Source organism: Babylonia areolata, chromosome 31, assembly GCF_041734735.1.
Source record: "Babylonia areolata isolate BAREFJ2019XMU chromosome 31, ASM4173473v1, whole genome shotgun sequence".
Taxonomy (NCBI): domain Eukaryota; kingdom Metazoa; phylum Mollusca; class Gastropoda; order Neogastropoda; family Buccinidae; genus Babylonia; species Babylonia areolata.
Window position 1 is genome coordinate 14,284,959 of NC_134906.1, and position 23,708 is coordinate 14,308,666.

Below are 23,708 nucleotides of genomic sequence, written 5' to 3' on the forward strand. Positions count from 1 at the left end.
AAGGCATACAGGAATGTTGAAATGACCAAGAATGATCTTGAATTGAGTTCAAAACTTAAATGTTGTCATTCCACGTGGTCTTTGCACTAGTTGCAGTCCTTAAAAAGATTGAAAAACTTATTGACCAGAATAAATGACATGCTGCACAACTGACATAGTCTTATCTAAATAGCCTGGAAATTATGAAGAGAATGTGTTGAGAACTGAACTATTTTTGCTTCAGTGATTCTCTCTCTCTCTCTCCTCCCCCCTCTTCTTTCTCGTTCCCTTTCTCTCGCTCTTTGTCTGTGCCAGTCAAAGCATGCTCTTCCCAGTGGAGGCCATTGATTATGCCAGGGTCATGATATGTACATCTTTCTGTCTGGTGTTTTGCAATAATCTCTGGCTTTTGATCTATTGAGGGTTACAACTCATCAGTTAATAAGATGTGTTGACAGGAAATTTGACTTGGAACAGCTCCATCAAATGCCAGTTTCTGACATCAAACGGTGACTTGAATGGTCCCATTAGAGCTAATGGCACATTTTATCTGGACAGGAGTCAGGAGCTGTCCATTTATTGATTGATTGATATGGATACTTATATAGCACCTATCCTCAGTCAGTGACCAAGCTCTAAGCGCTTTACAAACACAGGGTCATTTGCACAACAGGCTGCCTACCTCGGTAGAGCCGACTGACAGCTGCCACTGGGCACTCATCATTCATTTCACTGGGTGCTCATCATTCATTTTCTGTGTCATTCAGTCAGATTTCAGGCACGCACACATACATGCTCAGACGTTTTATGTGCATGACCGTTTTGTCCATGGCAAAAAAGAAAGTTTTTTTTTTTTTAAAGAAAAAAAAAGCAACAACAACCACCACACACACACACACACACACACACACACACACACACACACACATACTAAGAAAAGAAAAAAAAGCACTTTTGAGCGTAATCTTATGTGCCAAAGATGGATCCCAGTGAAGCCGTCTGCCTTCACCAGCAATATAAAAAATCTTATGTGCCAAAGATGGATCCCAGTGAAGCCGTCTGCCTTCACCAGCAATATAAAAAAAAAAACCCACCTCCACCTTGGCTTTAAGGATGGCAGACTGTATGTGATCTTGTCTCATTGTTCAGATTCTTTATAATACCACATATGGTGTGCAACGGACATTGTAAAATGAAAGAAAATGCCACAAGGAATAAATACCATGACAAACTGTGATGGAACCAATATTGATGGTTTGTTTTGCTGTAGCAGTATAGGTCAACAAACCTGACAAGTATGGCATGATATTATTTCTGTTTTGGATTGCTGAATCTGTTCCATGCCTTGATAAAGAGGGGAGGCCCAGTCAGGTTTTACTGGCAAGGAATGCTGTCATTGACCTCGTGACTCCTCTCTTGGATCATGGAGAAATGTCACAGGCGACAACTTCTTCACTGACAAAGAGTTATAAAAATATGAGTCACTTGTCCACAGTGGGTTGTCTTGTTACCACTAAGTGGAACAGTGAGCGTTTCTTGCCACAACATTTCAGCTATTCCAAGGAAAAAAACTAGCATTCCTGGATACCAGTTAGAGTTTGTCTTTCAAAAAGACCCATGATAGGAGAGTACTGCTAAACTAACTAAATAGCAACCATTGGTCTGACACATGCATGACAACACATAGGGTAAGAATTGCTTCTTCTGTATCAGTATGGATCTGACAGTCCCACAATGTTGTAATAAGTGGGTAGATAAAGCGAAGAAGAGAGAAGGTTAAAGGATGACTAAGTCTGATTGGCAGGTGAAGATCCTTGTCATTGTAACTTGTAAGACATGATCCGATTGGCAGGTGGGGATCCTTGTTATTGTAAGACTAAGACTCATCTGATTGGCAGGTGGGAATTTTTGTTTTTGTAAGACTCAATCTGATTGGCAGCTGGGTATCCTTGTTATTGTAAGACTTAATCTGATTGGCAGTTGGGGATCCTTGTAAGACACAATCAGATTGTGATCTATGTTATTGTAAGACACACAATCTGATTGAGATCCTTGTTATCATAAATTTAGACTCAATCATATGGAGATCCTTGTCATTGTTAGACACAATCTAAATGGCAGGTGGAGATCCTTGTCACTGTAGAACACAGTCTGACTGAGATCCTTATTATTGTTAGACATAATTTGATTGAGATCAATATTAATTAAAATAATACACTATCTGATTGAGATCCTTGTTATTGTAACACAATGTAAGACACAACCAGTTTGAGATCTGTGTTATTGTAAGACAATCTGATTGACATTCTTGTTATTTTAAGACACGGTCTGCTTGGCAGGCAGAGATCCTCGTCATTGTAAAACACAATATGATTGAGATCCTGGTCATTGAAAGACAGTGTGATTGAGATCCTTGTTATTGTAAGACACGATGGGCTCAATAGCCGAGTGGTTAAAGCGTTGGACTGTCAATCTCAGGGTCCCGGTTTCGAATCACGGCGACGGCGCCTGGTGGGTAAAGGGTGGAGATTTTTACGATCTTCCAGGTCAACACATGTGCAGACCTGCTAGTGCCTGAACTCCCTTCGTGTGTATATGCAAGCAGAAGATCAAATACGCACGTTAAAGATCCTGTAATCCATGTCAGCGTTCGGTGGGTTATGGAAACAAGAACATACCCAGCATGCACACCCCCGAAAGCGGAGTATGGCTGCCTACATGGCGGGGTAAAAACGGTCATACACGTAAAAGCCCACTCGTGTACATACAAGTGAAAGTGGGGGTTGCAGCCCACGAACGAAGAAGAAGAAGAAGAAGTAAGACACAATCTGGTTAGCAGTTGGAGATCCTTATTGTAAGACATTCTCATTGAAATCCTTGTTATTGATTGGCAGGTTATTGTAAGACACAATCTGATTGGCAGGTGGATGACCCAGATAAGGCCATGTGGGTCAAAGTGGTGCCCACTCCAAACAACGGGTCCACTGAACTTCTCCGCCTTCATCATGGAAATGTAGGTCATGATGCCTGTGGTGTGTGTGTGTGTGTGTGTGTGTGTGGGGGGTCACTGTGTGTGTGTGGGCACGCATTTTATGTGTGTGTGTTCTGTGCATGTGAGTGTGCATTTGTGTTTGTGTGTATGTTGAAATTTTTGTTTGTGTTTGCGTGCATGTGTGTGTGTTACACATTGTTAGTTACAATTATTTATTATGAAAACTGTTTAATCTTTTGGCTTGTTCTATACTCTCTCAGTCTTATTGACAATGTTAAAGCTATTCACTTAGTTGTCTTTATATATATATATATATATATATATATATATATATATAATCTTTCAGTTGTTCTCCTGTATGTGTTTTTGTCTGCATCACTGCATGTGCAAGTGTTCATGCATGCTTGTGTGTGTGTGTGAGTTTGTGTATTTGAGGATGTGTTTGTGTATGTGAGAGTGTGTATGTGTGTGTGAGAATACTCACATGTGTGTGTATGTCCGTATATAATCTGTGTGTTTTTTGGGGGTTTTTTTCAGCGAGAGGAAGGGGAGGACCTTTGGTTCCTCTTCCAGAAGACAAAGTACTTGTACGACAGGGAGGAGAAGAAGCAGTTCACTCCCTTGACATTTCCCATCAACCACTCTGTACAGTACTACATGGACTGGAAGGGTTACCAGGACGACAGTGATGTTGCTGCTGCCGAAAAGAAATTTGGCACCAATAGGTATGTTGTTTTTATTTAAGTGCTTCCAATAAAAAGTAACTATTATACACAGGTCTATATATATATATGCATGTAAGCACATACATGGATGTACACACACATACTCACATGCAGGCACTCACACACAGAGATGATTTTTAATGCACATACTCATCATATGTGCTTATGCTTAATCACATGCATGTATAATGCATGTATATTGGCTCTCAAACATGTGTATGCATACATGCATGAACGCAGGAATGCAAACATGCATGCAGACACACACACAGACACAGACACAGACACATACACAGACACACACACACACACAGACACACACACACACACACACACACACACACACACACACAGGCATGCATCCACACACACACATACACACACACATGCACACACACACACACACATGCACACGCACACACACACACACACACTTACACATGTGTGCGCAGAAAAAAGAAAGGGTGACATTGCACCATGGCATCACTTTCTTCTCTCCAGGGAGAGCATCCTGAATTTTGCACATAGAAATCTGTTATGATGTAAAGTTTCAATAAAGTAATACAATACAATGAAGCACAGCACAATTCAAGACAATACAATACCGCATTACAATTTATAATATATTCACACACACACACACACACACACACACACACACACACACACACACACACACACATGTTCACTGTATAGATTATAATTACCACCCTCTCTTTTACACAGTCCCCGCTGTCTGTCTTTGTATCTAGTTCCCTTCTGTTTTGTGTGAATTGATAAATTCATAGCAGTATACATTATATGTATCCATTGTCATACTTGGTGTGAATTAATAGATTCATAGCAGTATACATTATTTATATGTATCCATTGTCATACTTGGTGTGAATTAATGAATTCATAGCAGTATACATTGAATGTATCTACTGTCATACATTTCAGCATGGTCATGGACATTCCCCGGTTTGCCGAGTTGTTCAGTGAGAGGGCCACAGCACCTTTCTTCGTTTTTCAGGTAAGATGTCCTGCATGTGGACCAGATAATGACAATCAGCGACCACAACCAGAATGGTATTAATCACATTTAACATTATTGTTAGCAATGGTTCTTAGTTTCTGTGTTTGTGGACTGCAACTCACTCATTCATTGGTATGGTGGGGATTTTTTCCACTGCACCATGTCAGCATGTGTGCAGACCTGCCAGTGCCTGTTTCTCCTTTGTGTACATTGCAGAAGATCAAATAAGTATATCAAAGATCCTACAGTCCATGTCCAGGAATGTGAGATCTGCTCGGAAATGCATAAATGCGCTTTTCCATTTCATTGTTTTTTTAAAAAAACAACATTTGTCAGTCATGTGGGCATGAACGCCGCAGAAAAGCCCAAGAAGCCATTTCTGAGATCTGTGGAAACCCAGAGAGAAAAGAGGGGAAATTGGGTGAAATTGAGGTATGATGTCGCCGACAAGGAATTTTGCGATGCTTCTGCCGACGTATTTGATGGCAAAATCAAAGAAAAATAACTGCCACACTCTTTTCATCCATCTCAGTTCTGAAAGGCATGTTTTTAATCTGTTCTCTGTTAATAGAACAAATTCTTGTGCAAAACATGCATTACTTAGATCCAGTTGAGAGGCAGTTCTGAGTCATTTTGATTAAATTTAGCACATTTTGAATCAAAAACAACAAACAAATGCACTTTGAATTGAAAACAATTCACACGTACGCACACACATGCACGATCGTAGTCCCTGACTAGCCACTAGGGAACAAGGGAATTACAGCTCACGAATGCAGAAGGAAGGATGAAAGAAGGGAGGGAGGAAGGAAAGAAAGAAAGGAAGATTAAAAAAAAAGTAACGCAAAGCAGTACAACAGTGTCATCACTTTGTTGTTGGTGTGCAGGTGTTCTGTGTGGGGCTGTGGTGTCTGGATGAGTACTGGTACTACAGCGTCTTCACCCTCTTCATGCTCATCGCCTTCGAGGCCACGCTTGTGCAGCAGCAGCTGCGAAACATGGCTGAGATCCGCAAAATGGGCAACAAGCCCTACCTTATCCAGGTAGGAAAAGAAAAGATACAAAATGAAACGAAATTTTAATTTCACATTTGTATTGTTTGTGTCTCTGTAACCATACCTTATCCAGGTATGGGATTTGTCTCTATAATCATACCTACAGGTAAGGTTTGTAACCATGCCTTATGAAGAAGGTAAAGGATTTGAGTTATGTCTCTGTAACCATACCTATAGGTAAGGTGTGTAACCATGCCTTATCAAGGAACCGGATTTTGGGTTATGTCCCTGTAATCATACCTTATCCAGGTATGCGATTCAGGTTATGTCTCTGTCTAACCTTACATTATCCAGGCATGGGATTAGGGTTATTTCTCTGTAACAATACCTTATCTAGGTGTGGATTTGGTTAACATGTGTAACGATACGCTATCCAGGTATGGGGTTTCGGTTATGTATCTGTGAACTTATCTTGTCCAGGTATGTGATTTGGGTTAAGACTCTGAAACTATACCACATACAGGTATGGGATTTGGGTTGTCTTTGTAACCACGCCTTATCCAGGAGTGGGATTTGGGTTACGTCTCTGTCCCTTACCTTACCTAGGTATTGAGTCTTTTTTCAACAAGAACTGTAAGATATTTGAATCTTGGAAAATCTTTTCTCTTCTGTTTTCATGTTTGTTTATTTCTTTGTAGAACAGGGTTCATGTGCTTTGCATGTACGTGTGTTTGTGTGTGTGTGCTTGTGATTGTGCATGTGTTCATTTACAAGTGTGTGAATGTGTTTGTGTATTTTTTTAGTTTTGATATGGTTTTGGTTCTTTTTTTTTTCCAATTAAATTTCAATTAAATTCATTGTATTCTGTGTGTTTGTTTTCATTTGTGTGTGTGTGTGTGAAATGCTTGCCAGTCACACATGTCTTTATTCATACATGTAAATGTGTATTTATATATGTATTCAAATTTCACATTGGATGATTTGGGACAGGTGTATCGCAACAGAAGGTGGATCAAGGTGATGTCCGATACCTTGATTCCTGGAGACATTGTGTCCATCAGTAAGTATGCATACTGTGTGTGTGTGTGAGAGAGAGAGAGAGAGAGAGATCGATCAGTTTTTCTCTGTGTGTGTAGATGTGTTTATGTCTGTTGTCATGTATATGTGTTTATGTGTCTGTAAATTGCTGAGAGAGTGTGTGTGTGTGTTTGTAATCGATTGTGGTATGTGTGTAGACACTGTGTGTTTGTGTGTAATGAATTGTGAATGTCTACATAGTGTGTATGTGTGTTAACAGTTGTGTATATGTATACTTACTGTGTTTGTGTCTAATAAAACATGTATGTGTATACACACACTGTGTGTTTGTATGTTGTAAATTGTGTATGTGTATACACACTATGTGTTTGTGTGTTACAAACTGTGTATGTGTACACACACTGTGTGTTTGTGTGTAATGTAATAAATTGTGTAGGTGCATACACACTGTGTGTTATAAATTGTGTATATAGTATAAACACTGTGTTTGTGTGTTATGAATTGTGTAAAAAGTATAACCACTGTGTTTGTGTGTTATAAATTGTGCATGTGTATACACATTGTGTGTTTGTGTATTGTAAACTGTGCATATGCATAGTACTATCTGTTTGTAAACCCATTTATTAATTTGGCGTCTATGCATGTGCCACGCATCCGTGCACACACATACTTGGAACAGCTGTCACACAGATTGATCACATCACTAATGACTCTTGTTGTCCGAATCTTTCATGGTTCCATGGTGCCTGTTCTGGCTGCAGCCCGATCTCAGGAAGACAAGACATTGCCGTGCGACATGTTGCTGCTCAGAGGACCCTGTATCGTGGATGAGTCCATGCTGACTGGAGAGTCTGTGCCTGTGATGAAGGTGAGGCTTGGGGCACAAGGTGTGTGTGTGTGTGTGTGTGTGTGTGTGTGCATGCGTGTGTGTGTGCATGCGTGTGTGTGTGTGAGACGCCTCCTTGAGAAACTGAACTGAACTGAACTAGCACACAGAATACTTTGTCTTGAGGAAGAGATGATTATTTGTGGTGTAAAATGGATAAACAGTGAGTGATCCTCTGTGTGTGTGTAAGCACAGCGGGATAAAGGTACTGGCAGGTTGGCACACCATATTGATGCGGGAGATGGGGGAAAGAACATCTCCTTTAACCCAAAAGGCAGAGATACTGGGATTGAACGCAGAACCCTCACATTGAAAGTCCAATGCTCTAATCAGTGGACTGTCGTACTCTTCATTGATGAACCATGTAATGACTGCACAACAGGATATATTGCTGTTTAGTGTGAAATGTTTCTCTCTGATGTGGTATAATATTTATAGTGTGATGAATTACCTCATGATGTGATATATTGCGCTGCTGGTAAGGCATCTGCTTAATGGATGTGGTGTAGCATGTATGGATTGTCCAGTTGTAGTGACGCCTCCTTGAGTAACTCAACTAAACTGAACTGAAATGTGGTATATACACTATTCTGTGTAATATATTATTTCACGGTGTGTTATGTTACGATTCAGTATGATACATTACTCCATATTGTGATATATTACTCCATAGTGTGACATAGTACTATTCAGTGTGATATATTACTCCATGATGTGATATTTTTTTTTTTATTCAGTGTGATATATTACTCCATAGTGTGACATAGTATTATTCAGTGTGATATATCACTCCATGATGTGATATATTATTCAGTGTGATATATTACTCCATAGTGTGACATGTTATGATTCCGTGTGATATATTACTCCATGATGTGATATATTATTATTCAATGTGATGTAGTACTCCATGATGTGATATATTATTATTCAGTGTGATGTATTACTATACCCATATTGTGGGACCCCGCAATGTGATCCATTACTGTCTGTTACGACAAATTACTCCACAACATGATATATAACTATACCAGTATCATATGTCGTTCAGGAGCCAGTGGAGCAGCTGGAAGGGGATCACGTAATAGAGATGGAGATGGACGGCAAGCTGCACGTTCTGTTTGGAGGGACCAAGGTGGTACAGCACACGCCCCCCAGCAAGACTGCCCCGGGACTCAAAGGTATACTCACCCTGTTTTACTGACTACAAGGCGCTTTGGATTATAAAATGCATCCTCCAGATCTGAAAGAATTTCCAGTTTTAACAATACATCTGGATCTAGCAAATGTCTAACATTGTCTGTGAGGATAAACAAATCTAGATCTAGCTCAGTTCTGGCACACAAACAAAGTTTATGACTGAGTGAAAACATCCTTCATAGCCCTAACACCCCCTATGCCTCGCTTTTGAGTTAAGGATTGAAGTTACACAATTTTATCAGAAAAAACTTTCATTCTTATGTTCCATTATCCTTCTGATCATAATCTTGTATTTGAACTGAAAACATTGCTTCTTTTTTCTTTTTTTTTAGTCTTGAGTTCATTATCATTTTTGCCATCAGATAAGATTTATTGCTATCAGTTATTATTATTCTGAAAGCTTATATCTTCTGTGTTTTGCAGCAGTGAAAACAGCCATATTATATCAATGTTATCAAATCTCTCACACCCTGTTTCTCTGATTGTCTCCCCTTCCCAGCTGGCGACAACGGCTGCATCGCGTACGTTCTGCGTCACAGCTTCAACACATCGCAGGGCAAACTGCTGCGCACCATCCTGTTTGGCGTGAAGCGCGTCACGGCCAACAACCTGGAGACCTTCTTCTTCATCATGTTCCTCCTTGTCTTCGCCATCGTCGCTGCCAGCTATGTCTGGATCAAAGGTCAGGGTGGGGGGTTGCAGGGGGGGGGTGGGGGGGGGGGTTAAGGACTTTGGTTCAAGGGTCAGGGACAGTGTGTTTAGATCAAGTGCTATGTCTTTGGGTAGAAGACAGTGTCTTCATGGTCAAAGACAGTATCTCTGGGTCAAGGACAGTGTCTTGGGTCAAGGACAATGTCTTAGAGCGAAAGGTTAATGGCAGTCTATGGGTCAAGGCTAGTGTTCTTTAGTCAAGGGTCAAGGACAGTGTCTTTTGGTGTCAAGAGTCAAGGGCAATGTCTTTGGGCCAATGACAGTGTCTTAGGGTCAGTCGACAGTGTCTTTAGGTGTTGGAGCATTGTCTGTATAGCCCACTTTGGTTTTTGTTTATTTATTTACTGAAATATATTTTTATCATGATGTTTATCAATAATTTGATGTTTTAGTAAGGAATAATCATTCCTTTCGTTGTTGCGCATTTCCTTTCCAGGTACGGAGACCCTGATTTGAATTTGTATAAGCTGTTTGATGATTATGCTGTTGTGTTATTTAAAAAAAAAAAGAAAGAAAGAAAAAAAAGTGAAATAAATCACGTGGCAACATGCATCAAGTGTTTCTGTGCTTGTCTGATCCAGGTACAGAGAACCCAAACCGGAATCGGTACAAGCTGTTCCTGGAGTGCACACTGATACTGACATCAGTGGTGCCCCCTGAGCTGCCCATCGAATTGTCATTGGCTGTCAACACCTCTCTGCTGGCCCTCACCAAACTATGTGAGTGTGTTGGGGTGGGGTGGGGGTTGGGGGTGTTTCTGTGTGTGTTTGTGTATCTGTGTGTGTGTGTGTGTGTGTGTTTGGGGAGTGTTTCTTGAATGTGGGTTTGGAGGAGTTGTGTTGTGTGAGTTTGTGATGTCTGTGTGTGTGTATGTTTGTGTTTGTGTGTGTTGTGGTGTATGTGTGATGTGTGTGTGTGAAGTGTGTGTGTGTGTGTGTGTGTCCATTTGTTCTTTTGTTTAGTGTCTATCCACAATTGTGATTTTAGACGTGCATGTGTGTTTGTGATGTGTGCGTGAATGTGTGCATGTTCCTCTGTGTGTGTATGTGTATGTTTATTTTGCGGTCCATTTCTTGTTTCAGTGGATTTTCATGTATTATGTAACCAGAAAAAAACACATGTATATGCATATGTATTGCAGATGTCTACTGCACTGAGCCGTTCAGGATTCCTTTTGCGGGCAAGATAGACATCTGCTGCTTCGACAAGACTGGAACCCTGACCAGTGACAACCTGGTGGTGGAGGGAGTCACCGGTTTGGGGTACGTACAATACAGCTTTGTTCTTGGATTCTAGGAAAGCAAGGAGGTAAAATGGTTAAGACGCTCATCTGCGAGTACAGTGTCTGTGAAGATGTTGGTTTGATTCCCGGCCTCGCCATTTCTCCCATGTCTCACTGGAAAATCAGATTTAGCATCTAGTCATTACGATGGGACGATAAACTGAGGTATCCTTTGCAGCATGCACTTGGCGCACTGAAAAAGGACCCACAGCAACAAAAGGGTTGTCTTCTGGCAAAATTCTGTAGATGGAATACACTCTGATAGGTCACAGTGTACAAATATTTTATGTGTGCGCTCAAAGTCTGACTGAATGCTTTGGGTTATGCAGCTGGTCAGGCATATGCCTAGCGGATGTGGTGTAGCATATATGGATTAGTCTGAATGCAATGACGCCTCCTTGAGAAACTGAAACTGCTTGAATCTGTCTGTGAATGCCTTTGTGTGGGTGTTTGCATGTGAAATTTTGAATTTAGTTTTTACTGGTTGTGTTTGCATGTGTATAGCTCTTGCGTGCGCTAGTCTATGTGTGTGTGTGTGGAAAAAGAAAGAAAAACTGTGATAATCAACAAATAAGAAGAAAAAAGGTATGTTAGATTAAACAATTTGAGAACAAAATTTCCTTGGAGATCAGATAGATATAATCCTTCTCATTGGTACTCTACCATGTCTTAAACATCCATCTCTTTCACTTTGAAACTCTCTCCTCCTACTTTTGTATGTTCTTTTTTAATCTCCATTAAAAAACAAAAAATTCACCATCTTTGAAAAACAGTTTCTATATTATTCATGTGTAGTTGTGCAATGTCAAAAAAAAAAAAAAAATGAAAGAAAAAAACACGTAATGTAATTTGACATGATGTGATGAGTGTGTATTTGGTGATTGACAGGAAGGGGATGGACATGATGGTGGTGGGTGGGGTTTATGTGGTATGATTTACAGGAACTGAGGAAAGGGTTGTTGATGATAGTTGTGGATGTGGTCTGTGTGTCGATTGACAGGAAGGGGATGGACATGATGGTGTTGGGTGTGGTTTATGTGGTGTGACTGACAGGAACTGAGGAAGGGGATGGACATGATGGTGGTGGGTGTGGTCTGTGTGATGATTGACAGGAAGGGGACGGACATGGTGGTGATGGGTGGTCTGTGTGATGATTGATAGGAAGGGGATGGACATGATTGTGGTGGGTGTGGTCTGTGTGATGATTGACAGGAAGGGGACGGACATGGTGGTGATTGGTGGTCTGTGTGATGATTGATAGGAAGGAGATGGACTTGATGGTGGTGGGTGTGGTCTGTGTGATAATTGACAGGAAGGGGACGGAGATGATGGTGGCAGTGAAAGCCCCGATGCGCACGGTTCAGGTGCTGGCCACCTGTCACTCCCTGGTGCAGTTGGAGGAAGAGATGGTGGGTGACCCACTGGAGAAGGCCACGCTCAGGGCTGTGGAGTGGAACCTCACCAAAGGTGTTGGGTTGTGGTGTGTTGGGTTGGGTTGTGATGTGGTGTGGTGGGTTGGGTTGTGTTGTGTTGTGGTGTGTTGGGTTATGTTGTGTTGTGGTGTGTTGGGTTGGGTTGTGATGTGGTGGGTTGGGTTGGGTTGTGATGTGGTGGGTTGGGTTGGGTTGTGGTGTGTTGGGTTGGGTTGTGGTGTGTTGGGTTGGGTTGTGGTGTGTTGGGTTGGGTTGTGGTGTGGTGTGTTGGGTTGGGTTGGGTTGTGGTGTGTTGGGTTGGGTTGTGGTGTGGTGTGTTGGGTTGGGTTGGGTTGTGGTGTGTTGGGTTGGGTTGTGGTGTGGTGTGTTGGGTTGGGTTGGGTTGTGGTGTGTTGGGTTGGGGTGTGGTGTGGTGTGTTGGGTTGGGTTGTGGTGTGCTGGGTTGGGTTGTTTTGTGCTGGGTTGGTTTTGGTTGTGGTGCGTTGGGTTGTGTTGGGCTGGGTTGGGTTGTGTTGTGTTGGGCTGGGCTGGGTTGTGGCGTGTTGGGTTGGGCTGGGTTGTGGCGTGTTTGGTTGGGCTGGGTTGTGGCGTGTTGGGTTGTGATGTGGTGTGTTGGGTTGGGCTGTGGTGTGTTGGGTTGGGCTGGGTTGGGTTGGGCTGGGTTGTGGCATGTTGGGTTGTGATGTGGTATGTTGGGTTGGGCTGTGGTGTGTTGGGTTGGGCTGGGTCGGGCTGGGTTGTGTTCGGTTGGGTTGTGGTGGGTTGGGTTGTGATGTGGTGTGTTGGGTTGTGATGTGGTGTGTTGGGGTGGGTTGGGGTGTGTTGGGTTGTGATGTGGTGTGGTGTGTTGGGCTGTGGTGTGTTGGGTTGGGTTGTGATGTGGTGTTTTGCCTTGGGTTGTGATGTGGTGTATTGGGTTGTGATGTGGTGTGTTGGGTTGGGTTGTGATGTGGTGTATTGGGTTGTGATGTGGTGTGTTGGGTTGGGTTGTGATGTGGGTTGGGTTGTGATGTGGTGTATTGGGTTGTGATGTGGTGTGTTGGGTTGGGTTGTGATGTGGTGTGGTGGGTTGGGTTGTGATGTGGTGTGTTGGGTTGTGGTGGGATGGGTTGGGTTGGGCTGTATTTTGTTGTTTTGTGTTGTGTTGCCACACTCAGGGCTGTGGAGTGGAACCTCACCAAAGGTGGAGAGAACAGACTTCTTGTGGAGGATTATTCTCATTCCTTTTCCTTCTTTTTTCACTATTTTGTGTTGTAATTAAGGTGACAGGGGACTCTATAACACTAGGGGAAGAAATCAAAAACCTTAGAATAAAACCAAAAAAATCAGCACCAAGACTGCTGAGTTTCAGTGAACAGACATCAATGTGGCTTCAGTTTGAAATTCAGTTATGCTTTTTGTGTGTCCATAAGTGGTGTTAGTGATTATGCTAAATTAAAATAATGCAGTTCCCTGGAAGAAAAAGTCCATTGAAAGAAAGTTGACTGACACCCAGACTTGTATTTATAAGCTCTGTCTGACCTCAGTGAGGAGACAGTCCTTCACTGACATCCTGACCTGTAAGCTCTGTCTGATCTCATTGAGGTGACAGTCCTTCACTGACATCCTGACCTGTAAGCTCTGTCTGACCTCAGTGAGGAGACAGTCCTTCACTGACATCCTGACATGTAAGCTCTATCTTAGTGAGGTGACAGCCTTTCACTGACATCCTGACCTGTAAGCTCTGTCTTATTCCAGTAAGGTGACAGCCCTTCACTGACATCCTGACCTGTAAGCTATCTCAGTGAGATGACAGCCCTTCACTGACATCCTGACCTATAAGCTATCTCAGTGAGGTGACAGCCCTTCACTGACATCCTGACTTGTAAGCTCTGTCTGATCTCAGTGAGGTGACAGCCTTTCACTGACATCCTGACCTGTAAGCTCTATCTTATCTCAGTGAGGTGACAGCCCTTCACTGACATCCTGACCTGTAAGCTCTGTCTTATCTCAGTGAGGTGACAGCCCTTCACTGACATCCTGACCTGTAAGCTCTGTGTGATCTCAGTGAGGTGACAGCCCTTCACTGACATCCTGACCTGTAAGCTCTGTGTGATCTCAGTGAGGTGACAGCCCTTCACTGACATCCTGACCTGTAAGCTCTGTGTTATCTCAGTGAGGTGACAGCCCTTCACTGACATCCTGACCTGTAAGCTCTGTGTGATCTCAGTGAGGTGACAGCCCTTCACCGACATCCTGACCTGTAAGCTCTGATATCAGTGAGGTGACAGCCCTTCACTGACATCCTGACCTGTAAGCTCTGATCTCAGTGAGGTGACAGCCCTTCACTGACATCCTGACTTGTAAGCTCTGTCTGATCTCAGTGAGGTGACAGCCTTTCACTGATATCCTGACCTGTAAGTTCTGTCTGATCTCAGTGAGGTGACAGCCCTTCACTGACATCCTGACCTGTAAGCTCTGTCTGATCTGTGAGGTGACAGCCCTTCACAGATGAGATTTCTTGTCAACAGCAGTCATAGCAAGAAAACATTACATCCTGAAGACATCTCTGACTCTTTGTATCACTGCTTTCAGGGGAGGCGGTGGTGCCTCTGAGGGGGCGGAGCCATGGGCTGAAGATCTACCACCGCTTCCACTTCTCCAGTGCCCTGAAGCGCATGTCCGTCATTGTAGGCCACACCCCTGCCGGGTCCACAGAGACCCACTACATGGCCACCATCAAGGGGGCACCGGAAACACTGAAAGACATGGTGAGTGGGGAGGGGTGGGGGGTGTTTAAAAGATGTGGTGAGTGGGGGTGTGGGGATGGGGGGTGTTTGGGTGGTTGGGGGGTATTGAAAGACATGGTGAGTGGGGGTGTGGGGATGGGGGGTGTTTGGGTGGTTGGGGGGTATTGAAAGACATGGTGAGTGGGGGTGTGGGGATGGGGGGTGTTTGGGTGGTTGGGGGGTATTGAAAGACATGGTGAGTGGGGGTGTGGGGATGGGGGGTGTTTGGGTGGTTGGGAGGTATTGAAAGACATGGTGAGTGGGGGAGTGGGGTGTTTGGGTGGTTGGAATGTATTGAAAGACATGGTGAGTGGAGTGAAATGAAACAAAACGAAACGATATGTTATTTTACGATGGCAAAGGAACATGCTCAGTATGACTTATTTAACATACTTTCATTACATCTTGCCCTCTGTGCAAAGAAAAATCAGGGTGAGGAGGAGGATGGGTGCATGGGAAGGAGGAGGGTGGTGTGAAAAAGGTGGTTATTCAGTGTGTGTATTGTATGTGTACACATGTGTATGCAGTGTGTTGTTGCATATGGATATATGTGTAGTATGTGTGTATGTAATGTGCTTATGTGTGCAAGCACACACATTTGTGTGTGTATACAATGTGCCTGCTTGTATGTGTGTATTACATGTAAATGTGAACAAATGTGTCTGTGCTGTGCGTTAGGGTATTAAGGGTTTCTTCCAAACTTACTTGATTCATTCCCATGTAGACTTCCATCAATTCCTGCGGACACAGACCCCCCCCCCCCCCACCACCCCATCCCCAGCCCTCCTATTTTAATACCAGAAATCTCTTCAGATTTGTTCAGAACTCATTGTATATGTGGCTATGTCTGTACATCCTTAGTGTATTTTACTAGTTTGCTCCAAACAGATTTGAAGCTTTCATTTCCTTTTGGACTCTATCCAAGTCTTCTAGCTTCAGTACCAGAATTATGTTTTTCAAAATATTTTAGATAAAATGATTGTAGTATCGTGAGTAAACAGAATACAGAAATATTTTTCAGTTCATTTTTTGAAGGGCTGTTCGGCCATGTCTGAGTCTGTGTGAATACATGTGTGTGTGTGTGTGTGTGTGTGTGTGTGTGTGTGTGTGTGTGTGTAGATGTGCATCTTTTTTTGTGTGCTGAATACATCGAGGATCACATTATCATTGAGACTGGTGTCTACTAAATTACTGAAAACCCACTTCTTTGAATTAATGTAGAACACCACTGTTCTACTCCATTGTTCTCATTGTGTGCTCCTTGTCTATTTGTGTGAGTGTGGGTGTGTGTATTATTGTATTGTATTACTCTTTTTTGTCACAACAGATTTCTCTGTCTGAAATTCGGGCTGCTCTCCCCTGGGAGAGCTCGTCGCTACACTGAGAGTGCCACCCATTATTTTGTATTTTTTGCATGCTTGCCATTTTTTTTTTGTTTTCCTGTCAAAGTGGATTTTTCTGCAGAATTTTGCCAGGGACAACCCCTTCGTTGTCGTGGGTTCTAAGTGCATGCTGCACAGGTGACTTTGGTTTATCATTTCTTCCAAATAACAAATCCTCTGTGTGTGTGTGTGTGTTTACCCATTTTTATAAAGCACCAAGAGCCCTGTTTAGTGAACCGGTGCTATATGATTCACATTATTATAAACACATAGTCAACGTTTATCAGTTTGAGAGTGTCCCCGACAACTACGAAGAGGTGTACTTGGCCATGGCAAGAAGAGGAGCCAGAGTTCTGGCCCTTGGTTACAAGGACATTGGGACACTGTCACATCAACAGGTAAGTGAATTTCTCCTTCGTCAGTCCATCTCCGTCCATGATTGAGATCTTGTTGGGAAACTCAGTGAAATTCTTGGTCAGTCTGGTTTCTAGTTGTGTCATGTGTAGTTTGGTTAGAGGCTACAGGTCCCATAGCTTCTTACAGCCATCGTACTTCCAGTTCATGATATTAATGGATTTTTTTTGTCTTATGAAAAATGGATTTGTAATTATTTTTCAGACAAAAACAGGTTTGCTAGAACCAACACGTATGGGGAAGGTTATTAATATTTGACAGCCTCCTGTCCCTTGCAGATCGTTCACAGTTCAAAAATGGATTTGCAGTTATTTTTTTAAAGACCAAACTGGATCTGCCAGTACCACAATGTATGGTGAAGGCTATTTAAATTTGACAGTCTTTTGTCCCTGGTCGCGAATCGTTTGAGGATCATCAGTGCGGGAAGTTGATGTGTTGCTGTTGACAGGTGCGGGAGCTGGTGCGTGACGAGGTGGAGAAGAACCTGACCTTTGCAGGGTTCGTCATCATCTCCTGTCCGCTCAAGTCCGACTCCAAAGCGGCCATCAAGGAGATTCTGCACTCTTCACACGGGGTGAGGACACTGAATTTTTTTGTTTCGTTTTTTTTTTTCCTTTGTGTGTTTGTTTGTGTGTATTTTTTTTTATTTGTAAGGTACTTGTTTTATCTGGTGCATACCCTGAATTATCAAGGAATAGAGCACACGCACACACACACACACACACGCACACACACACACACACACACACACATACACACACACATACACACACACATGCGTGCGCGCGCACACACACACACACACACACAAACACATGCACTACACACACACACACACACATGTACACACACACACACACACACACACACACACACACACACACACACACACACACACACACACACACACACACATGCACACACACACACACACACACACACACACTAAATAATGGAAGGGGAATTTGTGATCAGGCTTGCTTTGCTGTGAGTCTGTCGTAATATAATGATAATAATAATAAAAAATGATAATAATGACAGTAATAATCATAAGATAAGATGGTCATTGTTGTGTTGTACAGGTGGCCATGATCACGGGAGACAACCCACTGACAGCTTGTCACGTGGCCAAAGAGCTGCGCATGACACGCAGAGAGGCCACCCTCATCCTTACCCCACCCAACAAGTTTGGTGAGTACCCTGGGTATCTGTACGACCCCTGACCCCACCCAACAAGGTTGGTGAGTACCCTGGGTATCTGTACGACCCCTGACCCCACCCAACAAGGTTGGTGAGTACCCTGGGTATCTGTACAACCCCTGAGCCCACTCAACAAGTTTGGTGAGTACTGTGGGTATCTGTACGACCCCTGACCCCACCCAACAAGTTTGGTGAGTACCCTGGGTATCTGTACAGCCCTGACCCCACCCAACAAGTTTGGTGAGTACCCTGGGTATCTGTATAACCCCTGACCCCACCCAACAAGTTTGGTGAGTACTGTGGGTATCTGTACGACCCCTGACCCCACCCAACAGGTTTGGTGAGTACTCTGGGTATCTGTACGACCCCTGACCCCACCCAACAAGTTTGGTGAGTACTGTGGGTATCTGTATGACCCCTGACCCAACCCAACAAGTTTGGTGAGTACTGTGGGTATCTGTACGACCCCTGACCCCACCCAACAGGTTTGGTGAGTACTCTGGGTATCTGTACGACCCCTGACCCCACCCAACAAGTTTGGTGAGTACCTCCTGGGCTATGCATGTATGATAGTGGGTCTTGTCGGACTATGACCATCAGAACAGCTGAGGAGGCGGCTGCTGTCCTGACTATCGGGGCTAAAATTTGATGACGTGTCTTGTCCGAATTACATACCCACTCTCTCGGCCAAGAGTGTTTTAGGACAGTCAGGGTTGGGATGGTCCCCAAAGGCCAAATAGCCCACAAGGCAAAGAGCCAGTGCAGAGTTGCCTCCTAGTTTGAGAGTCATAGTCCTTCACAAAAGACTAAGGTGTAAATGAATTCCCATTCCCATTGCAGTGGAGAAACCGTTGATCATACAGCTTGATCTTGCTGTTGGTTTAGCTGAAAGCTTACCTCAGTCTCTGATAAAAGCTTAGTGTTCAGCCACTGGGTCCCTGACACAACTCCTGACCTAACCCTCAAACTGGGTTGGTGGCTTGGGTACTTGGGTGTAGGGCATGTATGTCTGGCACGTATTGCTGCAGCATTCTTCCAGATGTAGGAATTTGAGAGGGATGGAGGAGAAGAGTATGGGAGAGAAGGGTGAGTATGTGTGTGTATGTGTGTGTGTGTGTGTGTTTGAGTGCATCTGCATTGATAGAGCATAGGAAGTAATTTAGAAATTTGTACAAGTGTACAAATCTGGCATTAACATATTTGTTTGTTTGGTTTTATTGGAGGCGTGGGGGGTGGTATCTTTTTTTTTCTTTTTAATCAAGTTTATATATTGCATTCAGATCTATGAAGTAGAAAATTGTTCTCCATGATCATTGTATATTTAGTTAGTACCCTATGTTCATAGTTTTTTCTTCTTTTTTTGTATCATGTATTTTGTTGTTGTTTCTGTCTTCTTCTTTACATTGCCCCCCCCCCCCACCCCCACCCCTTTTTCCCTTGCTTATCAACTTTCTATATTAAGTTTATTTTATTTGTTTTATGTCATGAGTTATTTGCTTTTATTGATTTGTGTCTTTGCCATAGTGTATTTATAACCCAGACTTTTTTTTCTCTCTGTGACTACGGTGACAGATGCGGACTGGCACTGGCAGAGTATTGATGATTCCATCATTGAACCTCTGGAGCTGTCCAAACTTCGCAAAGCCATCATTCCCAAATACGATCTCTGTCTCACTGGAGAGGTAAGTAGTGTCCGAACAGCAGTAGAAATGGGACTTTTTTTTTAATGTATGTAGCAGATATAAAAGCAGTAAGAAATGGTGCTATTTTAATGTATGTAGTAGATATAACGGCAACAGGAAATGGGACTATAGTAATTATAACAGCAGTAGTAGATGTGACTATTTTTAGTTGGCCTCATGGCTGATGAGTGCTCTCACTTGTGGATTCAAACATTTGACCCCTGACTCTATAATTGTTTTCAATAGCATAGTACAATAATGATTATATTGATGATTCTATACACATACATGTGTATGTGGTTTTCTCACACACATCCTCTTTTGTGTTTCTGTGTCTGTGTGTCTGTGAGAGCTGACCAGAGCGAATGCATTTATTTCTCACTTTGTTGTGACTAAACAATAAACCATTGAGAAGAAAAAGAGTGAGTGTGTGACGGAGGAAGAGAAAACGTGTGTGTGAGGAATTGCTTAGTCCTGAGTGGTGTTTTTTAGTGTGGTTTTTTGTTTGTTTGTTTGTTTGTTCTTTTTTATTATATCAAATCAGATCACTGAAATTTAAAAAAAAACAACTGTATTGCCTTCTTCAAACACAGTTAATAGAAACAGATAATTTTCTTTACACTCATTTATTCCACAGTTTCTTCATTCCTGTCTTTCATATAGCATGGAATTTGGCTGCCTATATAGGGTGGGGTAACAACAGCTGTACAAGTCCACTCATAGATATTAGTGAATGTGGGAGTTGCAGCCCTTGAACAGAGAAAAACAGAAAAAATTAATAAAATAGATAAAAGTAACTTGTCTATGGCACAAATGATGGTTTTTGCAAAAAAAAAAAAAAAAAAGAAAACACGAAAAAAAACTTAGCTGCAAACACATTCCTCTCCCCACCAAACACACACACACACACACACACACACACACACACACACACAAAGGTACGCACATGCACACACCCACTTTCCTTTTTTGTCGGACGACAGGCGCTGACATTCCTGCAGTCGGGACACCAGAAGCTGTTCCGTCTGCTGTTGCCCAACACCAAAGTGTTTGCCCGCGTGGCGCCAAAACAGAAGGTCAGTTTACCCTCACCTCAGATTGGGGCTACTGTGTGTGTGTGTGTGTGTGAGGGAAATTAGGGGGGCGGGGTGCATGTTTGTGTCTGTTTTATATGATTCAGTTTCAGTTTCTCAAGGAGGCAGCTTTGCATTCTGACAAATTCATTCATGCTACACCACATATTCTGGGCCAATGCACTTAGTCAGGCCTTTGGTGCTTGCATGTTATGTTCGTGTGCCTATCAGAGTGGATTTCTACAAAATTTTGCCAGAGGACAGCTTTTCTGTTGCCATTGTTTCTTTTTCAGTGCGCCAAGTGCATGCTGCACATGGGACCTTAGTTTATCGTCTCATCCAAATGATTAGACACTTGGTTTGATTTTGCAGTGAAACGTGGGAGAAAGGGCGAGACCTTGGGAGAAATCTGTGGCTAGGTGGAAGGGGTTTTAGGACAGTTGCTCCTTTGTGGGACAGAAAGTATTGTATTTGTTCAGAAAAGAGAAAAAAAAAACAACACCAACGCTTCTTGTGACTGGTTCAAGTGTTAATTTTTTTTAATTCAATTTTTTTTTTTATTAAGCTTTTCCTGAGGGGACTGAACAGTTGACTTGTCTACAGGAGATTAACAGTAAGTGTGGCAGGCAGTTATTCAGGAGTATGACTGTGTACATGGCAGGCTAAAAATGGTCATGCACAAAAAAGCCCACTCCTATAATGGTGGTAGTTGCTGCCCACAGACTTAAAAAGAATCATCTTTGATGTAATTACCGGGAGCTGATTATGATATCATAAATCCTCATTACTAGAAGCTGGTTATATCATAAATCGTCTGTACTGGAAGCTGGTTATGATATTATAAATCATCTGTACTGGAAGCTGGTTATGATATTATGAATCGTCTTTACCAGGAGCTGATTATCACACGGCTGAAAGCCCAGGGTTTTGTGACACTCATGTGTGGGGACGGCACCAACGACGTCGGGGCCTTGAAACACGCTGACGTGGGTGAGTTGCTTTTACTTCTTCCTCCTCCTCCCTCTTATCTCCGTGAAGAGCCACTGGGGAGTAGCGCAGAAGAACTGTTCTCCAGATTCCTCCCGGTCTGTCGGTTGTGTGTCGAAGCCTGGGTCTCTGCAGATGGTTTTCCTGTCCATTCTGCAGTGCTGTCAGTCAGTCGTTTTTTGTTTTGTTTTTCTCTCTCTCTCTTCCCCTCCATCTCCCTCCCTAAATACCTTTATCCTTGAGTAATGAAGCTTTTGAACCTTTTTTCATCATGTTTTGAATCCCTGAACAGTTCTTTTGAGGGTTGTTTTAGCAAGGCCATGAGGTCTTTTGTTGTATTTTTCTCTCTCTCTCTTCCCCTCCATCTCCCTCCCTAAATACCTTTATCCTTGAGTAATGAAGTTTTTTAACCTTTTTTCATTATGTTTTGAATCCCTGAACAGTTCTTTTGAGGGTTGTTTTAGCAAGGCCATGAGGTCTTTTGTTGTATTTTTCTCTCTCTCTCTTCCCCTCCATCTCCCTCCCTAAATACCTTTATCCTTGAGTAATGAAGTTTTTTAACCTTTTTTTTCATTATGTTTTGAATCCCTGAACAGTTCTTTTGAGGGTTGTTTTAGCAAGGCCATTAGATCTTGTTACTTGGCCAACCAGCGTGTCTTAATTTTCTGATGTCAGCAGATCTTCATGTGGTCCAGTGTGCTGTGTGATGGTTTGGTGCACTTGTACACTGGTGATGTGATCAGTGTGTCCGATGTTTTGTGTCAGTGTGTCCGATGTTTTGTGTCAGTGTGTCTGATATTTTGTCTGATGTTTTGTGTCAGTGTGTCTGATGTTTTGTGTCAGTGTGTCTGATGTTTTGTCTGATGTTTTGTGTCAGTGTGTCTGATATTTTGTCTGATGTTTTGTGTCAGTGTGTTTTGTGTCAGAGTGTCTGATGTTTCAGCGTGTCTGATGTTTTGTGTCAGTGTGTCTGATGTTTTGTGTCCGTGTGTCTCAGTGTGTCTGATGTTTTGTGTCAGCGTGTCTGATGTTTTGTGTCAGTGTGTCTCAGTGTGTCTGATGTTTTGTGTCAGCGTGTCTGATGTTTTATGTCAGTGTATCTGATGTTCAGTATCTTGCGATATCACCTCATTTCCGTGTCTTGAATTCTTCTTCACATTCATGGGTGGGGGCGGCACCAATGACAATAGGGCTTTGAAGCTTGCACTCATTTGTTTCATCTCTCTCTCCCTCTCTCTCTCTCTCTCTCTCTCTTTTTGTTTCTCTTCTCCTTTACTGTCATGTTACTGTTTCTTTCATTTTGTTCATGTCTTTAAAATATTTTTTTAAACTTACCTGCCAAAACTATCAGCCATGTCCTCATTTGAAAACTGGCGAGACTGTTGAGACAGTTCATGATCACACCTAAGGGGAAGAATGTTGTGGGTGGATGGTAGGGTTGTGCCCCTTGAGGAGCACCTGCTTTCATTTTTGATTGGTCTGTTCCGAGCCATGGAAACATACTGCCACACCAGTCAGGACTTGGAGTTTCTGTTGTGGTGAAGTATTCTTCCAGAACTTGTTTTGATTGGAAAAAATATCTCTGCTCTTTGTCTCATTCTTTAATTTATCTCTTCCTCTGTTGTTCTGTCGCTGTTTTTCACACTCTCCTTGTCTCTCTACTGTCTTTCTTTTCTTCTTTCTCCATCCATGGCTCTCCCATCATACTCATTCTCCCCATAATCCCCCAACAAGACTCCAACAAATGTTGAACAGATATTGAATGATGTTATGTTGTGTTGTGTATATAGGCATGGCCATTATATGTCAAACAGAAACTGAATATTTTGCTGTGTTGTGTACATAGGTGTGGCCTTGCTGGCAAATGCCCCAGAGAGAGTTCCAGACAAGAAAAAATCCAGAAGAGATGACGTAAGAAATCTATGGTTTTTTTGGTTTTGTTT

General features: G+C 42.7%; 1 protein-coding gene across 1 annotated transcript in view; it reads left to right on the plus strand.

The window, feature by feature from the left end:
• Positions 1-23,708, plus strand: part of LOC143275859 (endoplasmic reticulum transmembrane helix translocase-like) — a 46,374-nt gene that overhangs the window by 865 nt on the left and 21,801 nt on the right. Inside the window, exons 2-20 of the mRNA XM_076580153.1 lie at positions 2,903-2,992; positions 3,509-3,696; positions 4,639-4,711; positions 5,602-5,757; positions 6,700-6,769; positions 7,509-7,615; positions 8,685-8,814; positions 9,333-9,515; positions 10,126-10,263; positions 10,686-10,806; positions 12,139-12,293; positions 14,834-15,009; positions 16,697-16,807; positions 17,272-17,397; positions 17,906-18,014; positions 19,596-19,705; positions 20,689-20,781; positions 21,672-21,768; positions 23,612-23,676. Of these exons, the coding sequence (XP_076436268.1) occupies positions 2,903-2,992; positions 3,509-3,696; positions 4,639-4,711; positions 5,602-5,757; positions 6,700-6,769; positions 7,509-7,615; positions 8,685-8,814; positions 9,333-9,515; positions 10,126-10,263; positions 10,686-10,806; positions 12,139-12,293; positions 14,834-15,009; positions 16,697-16,807; positions 17,272-17,397; positions 17,906-18,014; positions 19,596-19,705; positions 20,689-20,781; positions 21,672-21,768; positions 23,612-23,676 (2,298 nt within the window). The remainder of the gene's footprint in view (positions 1-2,902; positions 2,993-3,508; positions 3,697-4,638; positions 4,712-5,601; positions 5,758-6,699; positions 6,770-7,508; positions 7,616-8,684; positions 8,815-9,332; positions 9,516-10,125; positions 10,264-10,685; positions 10,807-12,138; positions 12,294-14,833; positions 15,010-16,696; positions 16,808-17,271; positions 17,398-17,905; positions 18,015-19,595; positions 19,706-20,688; positions 20,782-21,671; positions 21,769-23,611; positions 23,677-23,708) is intronic.